This window comes from Branchiostoma lanceolatum, chromosome 4 (assembly GCF_035083965.1).
Source record: "Branchiostoma lanceolatum isolate klBraLanc5 chromosome 4, klBraLanc5.hap2, whole genome shotgun sequence".
NCBI classification, from domain to species: Eukaryota; Metazoa; Chordata; class Leptocardii; order Amphioxiformes; family Branchiostomatidae; genus Branchiostoma; species Branchiostoma lanceolatum.
In genome coordinates, this window is record NC_089725.1 from 4,104,494 (window position 1) to 4,119,610 (window position 15,117).

The 15,117-nt window shown below is 41.2% G+C and overlaps 1 protein-coding gene across 1 annotated transcript; it reads left to right on the plus strand.

Annotated features, from left to right (window-relative positions):
* Window positions 1-11,182: 11,182 nt before the first annotated feature.
* LOC136434117 (uncharacterized) lies at window positions 11,183-14,966 on the plus strand. Its single transcript, XM_066426883.1, has 7 exons — window positions 11,183-11,239; window positions 11,478-11,516; window positions 12,030-12,232; window positions 12,475-12,531; window positions 12,910-12,985; window positions 13,619-13,699; window positions 14,304-14,966. The coding sequence occupies exons 2-7, from the start codon at window positions 11,507-11,509 to the stop codon at window positions 14,843-14,845; spliced, it is 969 nt and encodes a 322-aa protein (XP_066282980.1). The 5' UTR covers window positions 11,183-11,239; window positions 11,478-11,506; the 3' UTR covers window positions 14,846-14,966.
* Window positions 14,967-15,117: the final 151 nt, after the last annotated feature.

The following is a 15,117-nucleotide window of genomic DNA, read 5'->3' on the forward strand; positions in this document are numbered from 1 at the left end:
GACCTACATGTACATGTAACAAGGTCCGGACCCGTTAGAGTGTTCAGTTTATAGTGGTGCTTGAACCCCATTGTTATCTCCATGAAAAAAGGCTTTTTCATGAGATACTGTTTTGCTTGCGTTTGGTGTCTGTGTGTATGTTTGTGTCACCGGACGCTTAAAGTCGCCATAACTGTAGAACCTGTACATGGATTGTAATGATTTTTGGTATGTGGGTGGGTGTTAGGTGGAGGAAGGTCAAGGTCGATTTTGGGCTTCCTGGCATGTGTGACTGGAACTGCAATGGCGTATTTGTTAAAATCTTAAATGTAGAAGAACTGAAGAGTGGATCGACAGATCGTCATGTTCTTTGGTACACAGGTAGGCTAGACCAAGTTGTACACACTTAAGTGCAAACTATGCAAATGAGACCGAATTTGCATAAGTTAGGAGGTAAATCGTTTGCATGTGTGTCGTCGGATGCTTAAAGTCAGCATAACTGTAGAACGTGTAGATGGATTGTAATGATATTTGGTATGTGGGTATGCGCTGGGAGGAGAATGGTCAAGGTCGATTTTGGGCCCCCTGGTTTGTGTCCCTGGAGCTGCAGTGGCCTATTTGTAAAAATGTTCTAAAGGGGTTTAACTGAAGAGAGGAACAACAGATTTTCATGTTATTTGGTACGCTGGTAGGTTGGACGGAGATGTACACACTGAAGTGCAAATCATGCGAAGTTATTGTGTTTGTGTGTGTGTGTGTGCGCGTGTGTGTATGTTTGTGTCACCGTGTTTGTATGTATGTGTCACCGGACGCTTAAAATCAGCATAACTGAAGAACGTGTGGATGGATTGAAATGATATTTGGTATGTGGGTAGGTGTGGGGAGGAGAAAGGTCAAGGTCGATTTTGGGCCCTCTGGTATGTGTCACTGGAACTGTAATGGCGTATTTGTCAAAATCTTCAAAGGAGAATAACTGAAGAAAGGAGCGACAGATTTTCATGTTATTTACTGGGCAGGTAGCTTAGAGAGGGATGTATACAATGAAGTGCAAATTATGCAAATTGGACTTAATTTGCCTAAGTAATGGGAAAATCTATATTTGCAGTGTTGGCCATTGTGGCACTTCTAACAGCTGTTAGTGTTGATAGCGAAAGTAGGTCACTGTGGAACCTGAGCCCCCGACAGCTGCAGGTGGCCGGGGGTCATACCATTGAGCGATATAGAATGGGGGGAACTGGTTTAATACAAAAAAAAGTTTCATGGAGATTTTGGGTCCTAAGACTCTTGTTACAATTGCATCGATTAATACTAAATACACGACTCACAGATAGTAACTGGACTGGTTTGGCTCTGAGTTCATATATTGCTAAGATTGGGCTTGTTGTTCGTCATGACTAATAGAACTATCCACCAGAAAACTTTTTGTTATGCAAAAAACAGTAAAGGAAATCACTAATATTCATTGAATTACACAAGCAGATTATTTTACTTGTCATAAACTTCAAAGTAAAGTCAAGGAAGTGATCAAATCCCTTTGAAAAAAGTTCTTTATGTGATTGAAAGATTTATTTACTAATATGATTTACGTAAGAAAGTTGCACTGATTTTGTGTGATATACAGTGATTACCACTCATCAGTTACATTTTAATCAACCAGGCTAGGATGAATGTGTATTGCATATCTATGGTGACTTACTGTCTTTCCAGTAGCATTAAATTACATCCTTTTAGGATTATATTCCACAAGAAAACATTTAGTTTTATGCAGCTTAATGACATGTGAAGAAAAGTAATCAAAGTGTCCCTTACAAGTAAATCTATTGGAAGATATGTTTATCTTTGTATATGATATTCTTCATTGTAAAAATATTTGTTCATTGTAAATTGCACTGTCCCTAGTAGAGTACCCTAGCATATGCTCTTCATAGTTACATTTTAGACCTTTTAGAGTCTTAATTTACCACACAGTTGGGCACTATATTTAGTCCCACAGCATACGGCAACTATCATTACGACAGATAGTTCACATGATCATTATGACACTCTGATGTATGCTCATTATGATACCTCTAGTCCTTCCAGAGTCAAATTTGTCTTAATATTATTTTTCTACCAGTGTTATGACCTTGCAACACTTTCAGAGACCTTGTCTTTTGACATGACACCATTTTTTTACAGGGCTTGGTGTCTTTTGACATTACAGTGCTCAGTAAGGTGACCTAAGTTTGAGTCCCATAAAAGGAATGAGCTAGTTCAGTAGTTGGCCACAGTTTGGTTCAGCGTAACAAGTGTACAGTTTGGTCTGGTCTCACTAAACAGAGCAGGTCAGTTTACTACAAATGGTGTACTCTCCTATTAGTACTGTACCAACACTGGATCCAAGTAATCGTTAATTACACCTCCTTGAACATTCTTTCGTCATATAGATTATATCTTTTCATGATTGCACTTACAAACAGTACCATATCTTAAACCAGAAGAAAGTAATAAAATAATGATGCCCTCTTCACAGTTTGGACTGTTGCTTGGTTGGACCATGGCGGAGGCTGGACTGGTAGTAGCTCTCATGGACCACCAAGGAAGGGGTGATGTCAGACACACGCCCACAGCCTTCAGACACAGACAACAACACACTATACAAACATGTACATATAACTCAAACTACTTCTCCTCTTAATAATAATATGCACCATCCATGAAGATTATTAAAATCAGATTACCACTCTTTCTTAGTAAGTGAATTTAAGGTCAAGACGCGTATCATCCTTGGTCCCGACGCCATCTTGGCTTTGCCGCGGACCGGCTTTGGCGTACCGCGGACCTTTCTAAAACACGATGGTTTTGTGTATGAACATTTACGAATACTCTAGTTATTGATGAAAATTTATATTCTTATTTTCTTTTTATTTCCATGAATCTCACAAACCTTTATTGGACGCTGTGCGTTCTGCTGCACTGGCTCATACATGTACCTTTCGATGCGGTCGCACAGAGCTTGGCGGCGCGGCGCGACGAATTCACACCGTTCCGTTTCATCTTTTGTTGTCAGATCGAAAACTTTTTGACCCTTTTATCCAGCAGTCGGCGCCCCAAAAAAGGCTGGGACCAGCAGGTGTTTTCTAGGGATTTCTCTTAGGCCTTAAAACTTCGATGATGTGTGTGTGTGTGTGTGTGTACTATTTAATGTAACGTGTGAATGCGGGAAGGCGCTGCGAGATCATCGTGGCAACTACATGTATTGGTTTGTACACAAAATTATGACGAAAATTTGTACACAATGTAGCGGTATACAATTATTACAACGATAACGGAAAACGTAATTTTTGTAGGATCTTTCTCTGTCAATGAGAATTAAACCTGGTGGGGGTCATGCTGTCTAAATTCATATAATTTTCCATCCATTTACGTATTGTATTTAAAAACCTCGCCCTGGAAACATGTGAGTGGAATCCTCTTCATGGCGACCACCTGTCCATCGCGACCGATTTTGCTCGGTCCGCTGGGTGGTCGCCTTGGGCAGGTTTGACTGTACATGTACATAAAAACTATTGTATATAAATGATTTATAATAATGTTTAGATCTAGAATGGTATCTACATCAAGAGGTCAGGGTCAGGGCGTGTACATGCAAAGGTCACCTAAACATCCTACCTGTGACTATCAAGTGAAGCTGACATGGTGTTAGACTATATTCAGAACAGGGAACTTTGCATCTGTCGTTACTATTATCAATATTTAAAAGACAACAGGGTGGGGACTTGTTCCCACCAGGTGAGACACAGGTGTGCTGAGATGAACAGCAGGGTCCATGGACCTTTGCCTTGTTTTGTCTTCCTCGTACCGGTTTGCAGTTATGGACTTGTCAGATGTTCACTCCCTTACACAGATGTTCACTCGCTTACACACTAACTGAACTATTGATGCAAAATGGCAGCACTTCAACTCAAACCTCACAAATCATAAATGCAGCCACATAGTTTTTGTCATGGCAATCACATCCGTCCATTTATAAGTAATCAGTGCAGCAGGATCAGCCGAGGACAAGCCCTGTGGGTTGTTTTGTTGATGACTTCCAAGGAAATTCCATGGTGCAATTACATTGAATTCTACAAAATGAGATATCAAAATCAGAATTTCAGCTAGTAAATTAAAAAGCCATGGGAGTAATTTGTTTTGTCAACGGCTACTCATATATAAAATATCACAACAAGCTTAAGCCATCTACTGAAAACATGGTAATCTTTTTAAAAATCTATGCATAAGGTAGTCATCACAACATCCTGCCTTTGACTATCCACTGAAGCTGACATGATGTTAGACTATATTCAAAACCTAACTAATTAGCATTACGATTGTAAAGACAATGCGGACTTGTTCCCACCAGGTGAGACGCAGGTGTGCTGAGATGAACAGCGGGGATCCTTTCACTTGTTTCCACCTGTTGATGGTTTGGGATGGGGGTAATTAGTGTGCACGGTATAGACCAATTTGCCAGGAATAATAATGTTTGTTAGAGGGGTCACATAAGGGTGGCACAACTGAATAGCCAATCAAAAATCTCTTAAAATCATTTAGTTATTACTGAAAATTGTGAAATATTAAAGTCGGTTTTATGTTCATCGTTTTTGTGTTGAGCTCTTGTCGCAAATGTGCTCTGTCTTGTACTGCATTACTGCACTCCCATGCAGTTGTTACAACTGCAAATATAAAGCATCGTTGCTCAACTTGATGGAAAAGTAGCAAGAATATAGCCAAAACTTCCTTTCCTCCCGCACCGCAAGACCCAGTGAGTAAGCCAGAGCAGTATTGATGATGTCCCAATCCAAGATCTATTCTCCCAAAAGAATTGTTTTGACACAAACTGATCTTTGCTATATTGAGTTTTTGCCCTTTGACCCACAGAATGAAGGATGTGACATGAGAAGTGGTGCATGAAGAAACTACCGGTAAGCTTCAGTTGAACTGTCTTCAGCATTCTGGTGTAAAAAGAGCTGTGAAGAACAAAAGCCGACAAGGTAGAAATATTGAGCAAGCTTTGTGACTGAAGTAAACTCATCATAACCCATTATCCTTATTTATCCCCGGTTAAAGAAGAAGGAAAGACCAGACAAACTGGACGGCATGGAAGTGCCTGCTTTTCAGACGACCCGGTAATTACAAGTAATAGGTCTATTTGTGAGGAAGGGATGTCTGAGGTGCAATTATCTTGTTTTGGTTGGACGGAGAGAGGAGGAAAACCAATTTCCAGGCTTAGTTCTGCTTGGTGGATCTATTGGTGCTTTGTGCTGATCTTAGTACTAGAGCTTCTGAGTAGTTGCTCTTTTCAGTGATGTTGTATTGTTAATTTCATTTGATGTTGATACACATAGCTTATGTCTGAAGTTTTTCCCCCCAGGGTACATAAAAATACTGCTGGGTGATGTTTCCCCTGGTGAAGTTATTAAATAAACAAATCTACCAGTCAGAGAGAACACATTTTTAGTGAATTTTTTTCACCCTTCTCAAATATCCTTGAGCATTGAAAAACAGCTAGCCTTGATTACTTATTAGAAGTATATTACAGTAGAAGCACTTTTTTCGAAGCAGATGTAAGCATCCAGCTTATTCTCAGTGTAGTGAAGGTTTACAATTCCTGCTACATGTATCAAATAGATGAAAAGGACATGCACTGTAAGGACTGTACAAGTACATTGCAGTATGAGCTTCATCTCCAAGCAGATGTAAGGATCCGGCTCATTCTCAGTGTAGATCTAGTGAAGGTGTACAATACTAGTACCTGCTGTTTAAACATTTAGTACACTTTTATAGTATTGTATTTGTTAATGGTTCACTTCCTCCTTGGATGTTGCAAAAGCAGGCATAAAACACAGAAAGGAACTGAATCCATGCATCTGCTTGGACTTGAGATTATGAGCACAGTGGGACTGGGGAAGTCTATAAGCTAAGGTGATGGACCACTGACGTTTGGGCCCATGACATACATTTTGGATGTCTCTACTACAACACATGTGTTTAAGTTCCATTATTCCGCTTCATTTGCTTGCAGTTGTCTGGGAAAGATACCCACCTCTTTATATAAACCAAAGCAGGGGATTCCATTGAATGGCAATGTGGATACCGTCATTCACAGTCAACTGGAACTTTTTCCAAACCTTGAGGAACTTGCTTAAATCTCACAGATTTTAAAAATATCATTACTTGTTACACTGACATGGTTATAAGAATGGTTACAAATAAACTGGTTAAGTTAACCTAAGACTACATGTAACAGAATATGCACAAAAGGTGTTAAGTCATTATGAACAAGACAATTAACATACATCATCAGAAAGGTAATGGGCCTGCCCTGATGTTATACACAGTGATCATTGACGTAGTGCCCATCATTCCTTTGTCTGGAGAGAATCTCACAAACATCCCGTCTTGATACAAGTCTTTTGGTGTTCAAATGTCTCACATGTTTGTATAACATTTTCAAACATTCGCTTTGCATCACATCAACTTCTCTCACAAACATGCTTTATCCAAGTGCGAGGATTTACAGCAGTTTAGCGGTTTGTTAACCAGCTTCCTTTTGAAAGTATGCTCCCACCTGGCAGCTGATTTACAACTGCTAATGAAAGGCCCTATGATTAAGCTATATGCCATGTGAACAGGAATGGAAAAGGCCCTGATTGCATGTTCGACTCTTTCCTATAAATTATAACGAAGCAAATTCTTGGTCAGCTTCCAGAAGTGTGTTGTGCGGGCACCACAAGGCTGCAAAGCCCCGCTGAGCTTCTCTTGTAACAACTGCCGGTGTGACAGTCCTGAAAATTGCTTGCAATCAGTGGGTTGTGTACTGTCAAATTAGTGGGGAGCTCTGCCCAAGGGGAATTTCTAAGTTATTGAGCTACACACCTGCAGAGGTGGTCCCTGCACCAGGGGTGTGTGACCCCATCGCTACCACCCAGGGTTCTGTTGTCCTAGAAGTAATGGCAACTCTTCCTTCAAGCCACCCTTGGTGCCACAAGCAATCCACAGCTGAGGTTGTCGCCTAGTCTCCAAGCAGATGTAGCAAGGCAAAATTGTAACGTTTCCCAAGCTCCTGCTTCTGTGGAGTAGAAAGGCCCGCTGTTCCATGGAATTCGGAAACGGGAGCTTGAGAAACGTTATCATTTTGCCTTTCTACATCTGCTTGGACATTAGTTGTTTCCTACTACCCCACCAACTAGCCTCTATCAGGCCGTCCAAAGGGTTGTAAAGCCCCCGTCACAAATCAAGAATTCAGCTCGGCCGACGTGTCTGCGAGCTCCAAATGGGTATTTTCGGCCGACGTACGGCCGACGTCCTGTCGATTACGCGGGCTTCGGACAATTTTTAGATATCAAAGTTGATCCAAATATTGGCCTTTTACTATATTAGTGGATTCTGACTTCGTCCATGTCCAAGAGATGGTACCATCTGATGGGGGATTTTTAGCTTTTAGTGTTCCTCGGACGTCACCCGAGATTTTCATTGGAAGATACGGCCGACGCTCGGGCGATTTTGAAATTCGGCGAGCTTTGGGCGATCTACAAATTCGGCCAACGCTCGCATGAATTGTGACGCCGGCTTAAGGATATCAGAATCTACATACTGTCACAGCCTGTACTGGGTGAATGATTGGCCAGGAGAGAGAGCCAACAGTTTACAGTAAAAAATTTCTCCTCATAAGGGTGTGGACAAATGTTACCCTATGGTGACTTAACTCCCCAGGCAGATTTTTTTGATGAATTTTACCATTTGTCAGCCAGCGTGGTTACTGTAGACTAGTTGTTTCCCACCATCCCACCAACAGTCGGAGGGACTCAACGTTCTTAATGGCAGCTCTTGCTGAAAGGCAGCTTCCTCCAGTATGTCACGTTCAGCCAAGAGCTTTCCAAGGCAACAGTGCAAGACAAATCCTATGTGACACACTCGGATTTACATGACATATTTGTTCTATGTAACATAATAACAGTTTTTCAAAGGGTGGCCTGAGAAGTTACAGTTGTTCTCTTTTGAAACTACCGCCACAGATATTCTTGTGAGCTTGAAAAAGCGGTCTGCAAAATTTGTAGTCAGTTCATTGTAAGCGATTGAATTGCGATGAAATTCTAGATGATGAGCAAATACAGTTCAGACAAGGTAGAAATAACAATTGGAGAGGGATAAGGCAAACTAATGATCTGTTTTTCTGAGAAACGAGGTATTTCGTTGATCAGGCCCATTGGTTTCCTGACCTACTTAGCATGTATCAGGGTTCCCAGTCTTGTATGGATTAATCATGTTTTAGCTTACTCTCTGTTTCACAATTGTCCAGCTTTTTCAGCTTTTATCAAGTGACTCTAATAGATTCTTATAATACATACATCAGTGGTTGATGCTACCTGATTTAAGGTTTCTCTCTTGAAGATGTTAGCATGTACCTGAGATGTGCATGTTAAAATTATGGAGAATCCTTTCCTTGGCCTTTTAGATCTCTCCAAGCCCTTTCTTTCCTTCAGGTGTTGTTGTCCTTAAAGAGTTTAGGTCACTGAAAGACAGATGCATTCCAGCTAGGGAATTCCATTCTACACACTGGGGCAAAGTTGAGGGTGGCGAATTGCATTTCTTTTGATTTGAAGGATGCTAACATCTGCACTAATATGAAAAGCTGGTCCTGATCACAGGCTACTATTTCCTGAGAAACCCTATGCTAATGCATGAGTTACTGTAATTCTAATGTTTCTTTCACTGTAACTTTTATGTTCACTGTTTTTATGGTCATCTCTGTACCATCACCGTGAAAAACCTGTAAGTTGTAATTATTTATGATTCCTTCACACATCCATCCGGTAAATCACTTGCCACCACCATGAAGTTAAAGTTCAGTGAAAATGTCCATTTTCGCTACACCGTGAAATTTTCTACCGTGAAGGTAAAGTGAATCACAGTACACCTCAGCCCTCTGTGCTGGGCTCCTTGTGACCCTATTTAATTGGATGTGTTGGGACAAGAAACCTTAAACCTCTCCTTTCACCCCTGCAGACTACACTTGGTTTTCTATGACACAAGGAACATGTGGTCTAATCTCCAAGCAGATCCACACCGGGCGCGAAAATCGTAGTATGCTAGCCAGAGAAGGTCCAGTCAGCCAGAGAGGGTCCAATTATAGCCTATTGGACCCTCTCTAGCTGACTGGACCTTCTCTGGCTAGCATACTACGATTTTCGCGCCTACCGGGCTATTGGACCCTCTATAGCTGACTGGACCTTCTCTGGCTAGCATACTACGATTTTCGCGCCTGGTGTGGATCTGCTTGGAGATTACATGTGGTCATGGAAAGTAAAAACTTGTTCAGACTTCCTGGCCGAGGGGTGCTCCAGGCCACACCAATTCAGTCTGTTGGTTCTCGGATTCAAAAGAATGATGCTGAACTGGCATATGAACATGGAAACAGAGTCTGATGGCAAAGTCTGCACATTGGTACACATAGCTTTTAGGGAATGAATATAGTGTATATGCAAGTTTTTCTCCCACCATTCTGTTTTCATGATGTTCTCTTGTAAAAATTTAACCGAAAATTGTCCCCCCTGTATTTAGAATGGACTGGCCCAGTGCAAGTATACTTACGGTTGCGGCCGTTGGGCGATCCTACCCGCGGTCGGGCTGGTACCTCTGGTGATGCGGAATACCCCGTGTTGTATTCTATATTTAGAACATGTTTCTCATTTTCACAGGAAGGCTGAAAATGTTGGGATTTCTCTATCCTATGGTCCTTTTATAGCACTTTGTTCCAGTATGTTTGACTAAAGGATATAGTCAGCTTAGCTTCTACACTGTGAAAACAATTAGTATAAGTTATTTTTCTTGAGCAGGTAGGATGAAATTATGAAGGAAAAGGGAGGCTTATTCACACATTATAAAATGAGGGGGAAATCCCTTCCTTGCTTATCTATGGAGTCTATTCCCATTGGTCTGTACAAGATATGCTTTCTCCTAACTACTGTAGTAATCCTCTAGTATCATTGCTACATATATAGGTATAGCAGGTAATGATCTTAATTTTGGAGATCTGGCAGATGAAACTTGCAGACCTGTCTTTTTGCTATTTGATGTTGAAGTCATTTGTCCAAAGACTGCAGTCATACACCTAGGCCTGGTAGATGGAAGCGCTGGTACAGGTTCAAATTCTTCCTTCCCTCATTCTTCTGTTTGTTTTTGACAGCTCTGAAAGTCATCAAGACATTATGTATTTCGACTTCAAATTGCCAGACTTCTCCAAGTCCTTAGCCTTAAAAAAACTGTCCCTTGAAGGAACACTTGTGCCAAGATCCAAAATATAGGTCGGATTCAGAAGACAAATACAAGAAAACTATTGCATTCAATGAGCCACCAATGCACCTCTCTTTACTTCTGACATGACTCGCAGCTCACAGCAACCTTTTGACCCTCCTGTACTTTTCTTGAACTTTTACAATTAGATCATGGATGTGGAGTGAGATGTTCTTTGACTTTCTTGTGTACCAGTCACTACAACCAACAAACCAATTATTTTCCAGACTACATCCTTATCTCTCACAGCTGTGAGGCTCCCAGCATGCAACAGGTACCGCCTTCAGGTCGCAGCAGTCGGCCGGCGTGGTCTCCAGAGGGTCTCCCGACCGGTATACCTCGGTAATTATTTTACGTTATAGTCACCCTTGACCCTCACATCAAAGGTTATTTGCATATGACTACATCATGTGTGTCTCCTTTTCAAGTTTCCTGAAAGTTGAAGCCCTCCAGAGCTCGTGGGAAATTGATACCAAGTAGCAGAAGGTAAGTTTCCGCTGATATGATAATTTGATCAGACTTTTATTTAAGTAGTTGACCCCCTACCTTTCATGTCATTTCATGCATCTTTTACAGAAAGAAAAAAAGAAATTATGACATGTCTTTTATTTCCTAAACTTACAAATCTGCAGATTGTTCCCAGATTGAAAATTACACCTGCATGACTGAAGGTGAGTGACTTACTCTCCTTTACCAGTTAAGAGGAGGGCTTCTATAAGCCTTGCAGGTTTCTTTCCTCCTCCTGCACGTTCTTATTGTATTTCTAATTGATTTATTATTGTTTTCTGTTTTTATGTGCGAATAAATAAAACAAATAAAACAAAACAAGAACAAAAAAAGCTTTTCTGCCCTCTGAAAGTGTCATTGTTATCGTCCGTACAGCTCCAACCCTACACTACATGTGGTGCAGCGAAGGGATCCCCTATTGTGTTAGATCTCACAGGTGGGATTGTGTCTCTCATTCACCAGCTGATGGTGGCAAATGTCATCATGATAATTTGCATGCAGTCAAATGCTTGTTATCAAATCTGTAGCTTGCTGATGCTATATTGTTGTATTCCTATTTTATTCTACTATTCACTCTTGACCCCCTACCTTTCATGTCATTTCATGCATCTTTTACAGAAAGAAAAAAAGAAATTATGACATGTCTTTTATTTCCTAAACTTACAAATCTGCAGATTGTTCCCAGATTGAAAATTACACCTGCATGACTGAAGGTGAGTGACTTACTCTCCTTTAACAGTAGACGTTATGGTTATGCTGGTGTGCAATCTTTTAAAATGATATTTGCAAATCATTGTGACATAGATGTGATATGCACGTCATTGGGAAGACAGGGTAAGAATATGACACAAATGAATGTGACTAAAGAATTACATAGCAGTTAAACTGATCATGATGCATAAGGCAGGAGTAAGCATCAGCTTGTGCTCATCCTGTGCCTGTCCGTACGTAAATCCTGACATTTTTGTGGTAATTCATGTTTGCTATTTTCCCAGAGACCTCTCCTCATTCAAATCATCACACAGCGGTAACATGTTCAGTAATGTGCTTTGTGTGCCTGCTGCAATCATTGAATATACCAAACACCTACTTTGCTCTCTTGGTAGCTTCCCTTGCCAAAGCGACCGAGAGAGCATACTAGTACTAAAGCTAAAAAGGCTAGCATCCAGGCTACTCCTTTTCCCCTCTACCACGAAATTAAGACCCTCTCTTCTCCACCTCTCCAGCTCCAGCACCAGGCCCTGTACAGAACATCCAAGCCTCCGTCATCCCCACCCCAGACGGGATCTCCGCCAACCTGACATGGGACAGGCCTGACAACAGAACAGGCCACATCACCAGCTTCCTGGTCAGATGGGGACGGTGTGTTAAACTCAGTATTCTCAGCTGGATAGAGGAAACTACTGCAAACTCTACTATAGTACCTGGGGTAAGAGAACCAACCTAGATCTTACTTACCTGTTTTGACTTGATTATTGCCTTCTGCCATTCTCCATATTTGCTATTCTGAAAAATGATAAACTAAATGATAAACAAAAGAAAGCCATCTACTTGAACATGTTTTCTTCTTCATAATTCAGCACCACTGTTCATCAATACTTACCATGCTAAACCAAAAATATTCCTAAGTCAAAACTGAAAGAACATGTCTTCTTTCTTACAATTTCTCAGAACCTACAACATTTCCTGTTGACAGACCTCAGACCGAATAGCCGTTATGGAGTGCAGGTAAGTTTCTTGACATTATAGCCGATGATGTACAGCCAGTAGCCTTAAGCTGTGCACTAAAAGAACCCAACGCACTTATCAAGAAGAGAAGGGTTGACCCGATGTACTTGGCTATGATACACAAATGCAAGCCATAGCAAAGCTGCATTGCACTATTGCCTTTGTAAAAAGCATTACGCTTCGTCTGAAGCATTAAACTATGCTTCGAATTCAAACTGCTTTTACTTTACCTCAGTTTCTAAACATATTATGTTTTCATTCATCATGAGACACGTTTTGAAGTGTCATAATATACATATTTTTGGGACAAAAGTCTGGGATGTTTTCCAGACTGCTGCATTACAGCTTTTTGAGGAATCTTTTCTTCATATCACACAGGTTTTTTCCTTGACATCTTATCATTCAGGGAATGACCTGAACATCAACATAGCTCATGTCACCTGTTTTGAGACAGGTAAGCAGTAAGCTTCAACTTGCTTTTTGTCAAGATTGATGAAATTGTTGGGTTTTGAGGTTCTTTGTACACAACGCAACCAATACCAATTATCTGCCAATGTTTCGGTAGGCCCTCTGCTACCCTTCTCAAAATGATAATGACTGGTTCCACTTCCCACTGCTAGGTGATGCTGCAGTGGGAGGAATTCTGTCCCAAATGTGACTGAAATTGTATCCCCCTCATCACTGTTCATGACTGGAGAAGATATTCTGAACCATACATGTACAGCCTCCTTAATCAAGAGAGAGCATCTACATTGTATTGTCCTCCCTGTCTATTACATGCACCTTGGATGTATCCATATTGTTTCTGTATAAAGAACCATAGTACCCAGTTGATCTTAATGTTGGCCACTAAGGTGTAATTTGATTGTAATTGTAAAAAAAATTGGTATCTATATTACTGCTTGTTACGTCATTGTTATCTTTTGCCATAAATTATGTTCATGATCCTTGATAGCTCAGATATTTCTTCAATTGATCTCTATGTATGAAAATAGTGATCTTAGATCACTTCTATCCCTCGGCTTATAATCTAAGATATCAATATGTAATTTATGATTCAAATTTCCTGTCTATTATTTGATACTAGGGGATCTTCCAATTTATGGTACTACAAAAGTAACCCTATCCAAGATGAGGACAGCCCTACTGGAGAGCACCCTACCCTACGGTAAGATTATACTTTCCTTGGCAAGGTATAGACAGACTTTGACACTGTGACAGACAAGGTTTTGCTCTCTTGTTTTACCATCAGCAAGCTGATTGTGTAGTGTCTTCTAATTGTAGACATACTCATGCTTTTTGAAATATGAATCAATGATGGAGTCCTTGTAAAGAAACTGCATATAATTACATTTTACTGTTTATTCAAAGACATTTGAAGTAAGTCATATTTTCCAGAGAGGTATAGACACGTGTGTACCCTGTTACACCTAACCTTTTGAGGACCTAGCTTTAAGCATTCTTAGATAAAGCTATTTAGTGAGAATATCTGCTGTACTTGGTGACAGTTAGTTCCACTCTATGGTAATTCTTGGTTCAATGGTTTGATAACTGTAGTTTGTAGTCATGGCCTATTCTGCATACAATGATAGTGAGTGACCAAAGTAAATGTATCTTAGATACTGAATATTATTGCAAATTGTTGCCTGAAGGCTAATTGCAAGTAACTAGAAAAAAGACAAACAATCAATGAAGAACAATATAACATGTGACTGCCCTGCTTAACATGCTGACTCTAACTTTCAACTTGTTGGGATTCATTTCTTTGATAGGCCTCCCAGTTGGAGAAACACTCCCTCCCAGTACAGACGCCAGTCCCCTGCCCCTGCACATCTACATCCCAGCCTCCATAGCCGTCACTCTCCTTCTGTTCGTCGTCTCCTACTGCTACTATCGACACTACAAGTTCTCCAGCCAAGGAAAGAAGGAAACGAAGGACGAAACCACCCCGGAGAAGTACCTTGTGTCAGTTGACGTGACAGGCTTCTCCCCCGACGAGATCAGCGTCAAAACGGTCGGCAACAAAGTCCGAGTCCAGGGCAAGCACGAAGCGCGCCACGCCGACCAGACCGGCCACAGCTTCCGCTATCAGGAGCTGAGGAGGGAGTTTGTGCTGCCCGAGGGGGTGGACCCCGAGACCGTCACGTCCGTGCTGTCCAAGGACGGGGTGCTGAGTATCCAGGCACCGAGGATGGCCATCGAGGCGCCGCCTGCCGAGAAGGTCGTACCAGTCCAGTCTGCCGAGGTACCGGCTGTAGAGAAGGGCACCGAGGACACTGGTAGTGCAGAGGGCGATGATGAGATGGCAGAATGAGACAATGCCTTGCTCTGGAACTGTAGGACTCTGTAGGACCACAGCTTTCATTTGTAGTAATTCAGGCTATAATCTTTCAGCCTCTGTATTTAGTCACTAATGAGTCTATAATTGTAACCGTAAACAAGAGTCCGTAGGACACAATTCTCCGTGAAGTATTTATAGTATGTACAAGTATTGACCCACACAAACTTTGCATCTCTGCACAGTCCAAGTAGTGTTTTAGAGCAAGTAAAGAAAAAGTGTTTGTTTATCTTTTTCTTTCAATACAG

Excerpts from the sequence above, each read along its gene's own strand:
- LOC136434117 (XM_066426883.1), top strand. Across the intron at positions 12,532-12,909 it reads ATAGCCGTTATGGAGTGCAG|GTTTTTTCCTTGACATCTTA; the intron begins GTAAGTTTCTTG and ends CATATCACACAG. Across the intron at positions 13,700-14,303 it reads GGAGAGCACCCTACCCTACG|GCCTCCCAGTTGGAGAAACA; the intron begins GTAAGATTATAC and ends TTTCTTTGATAG.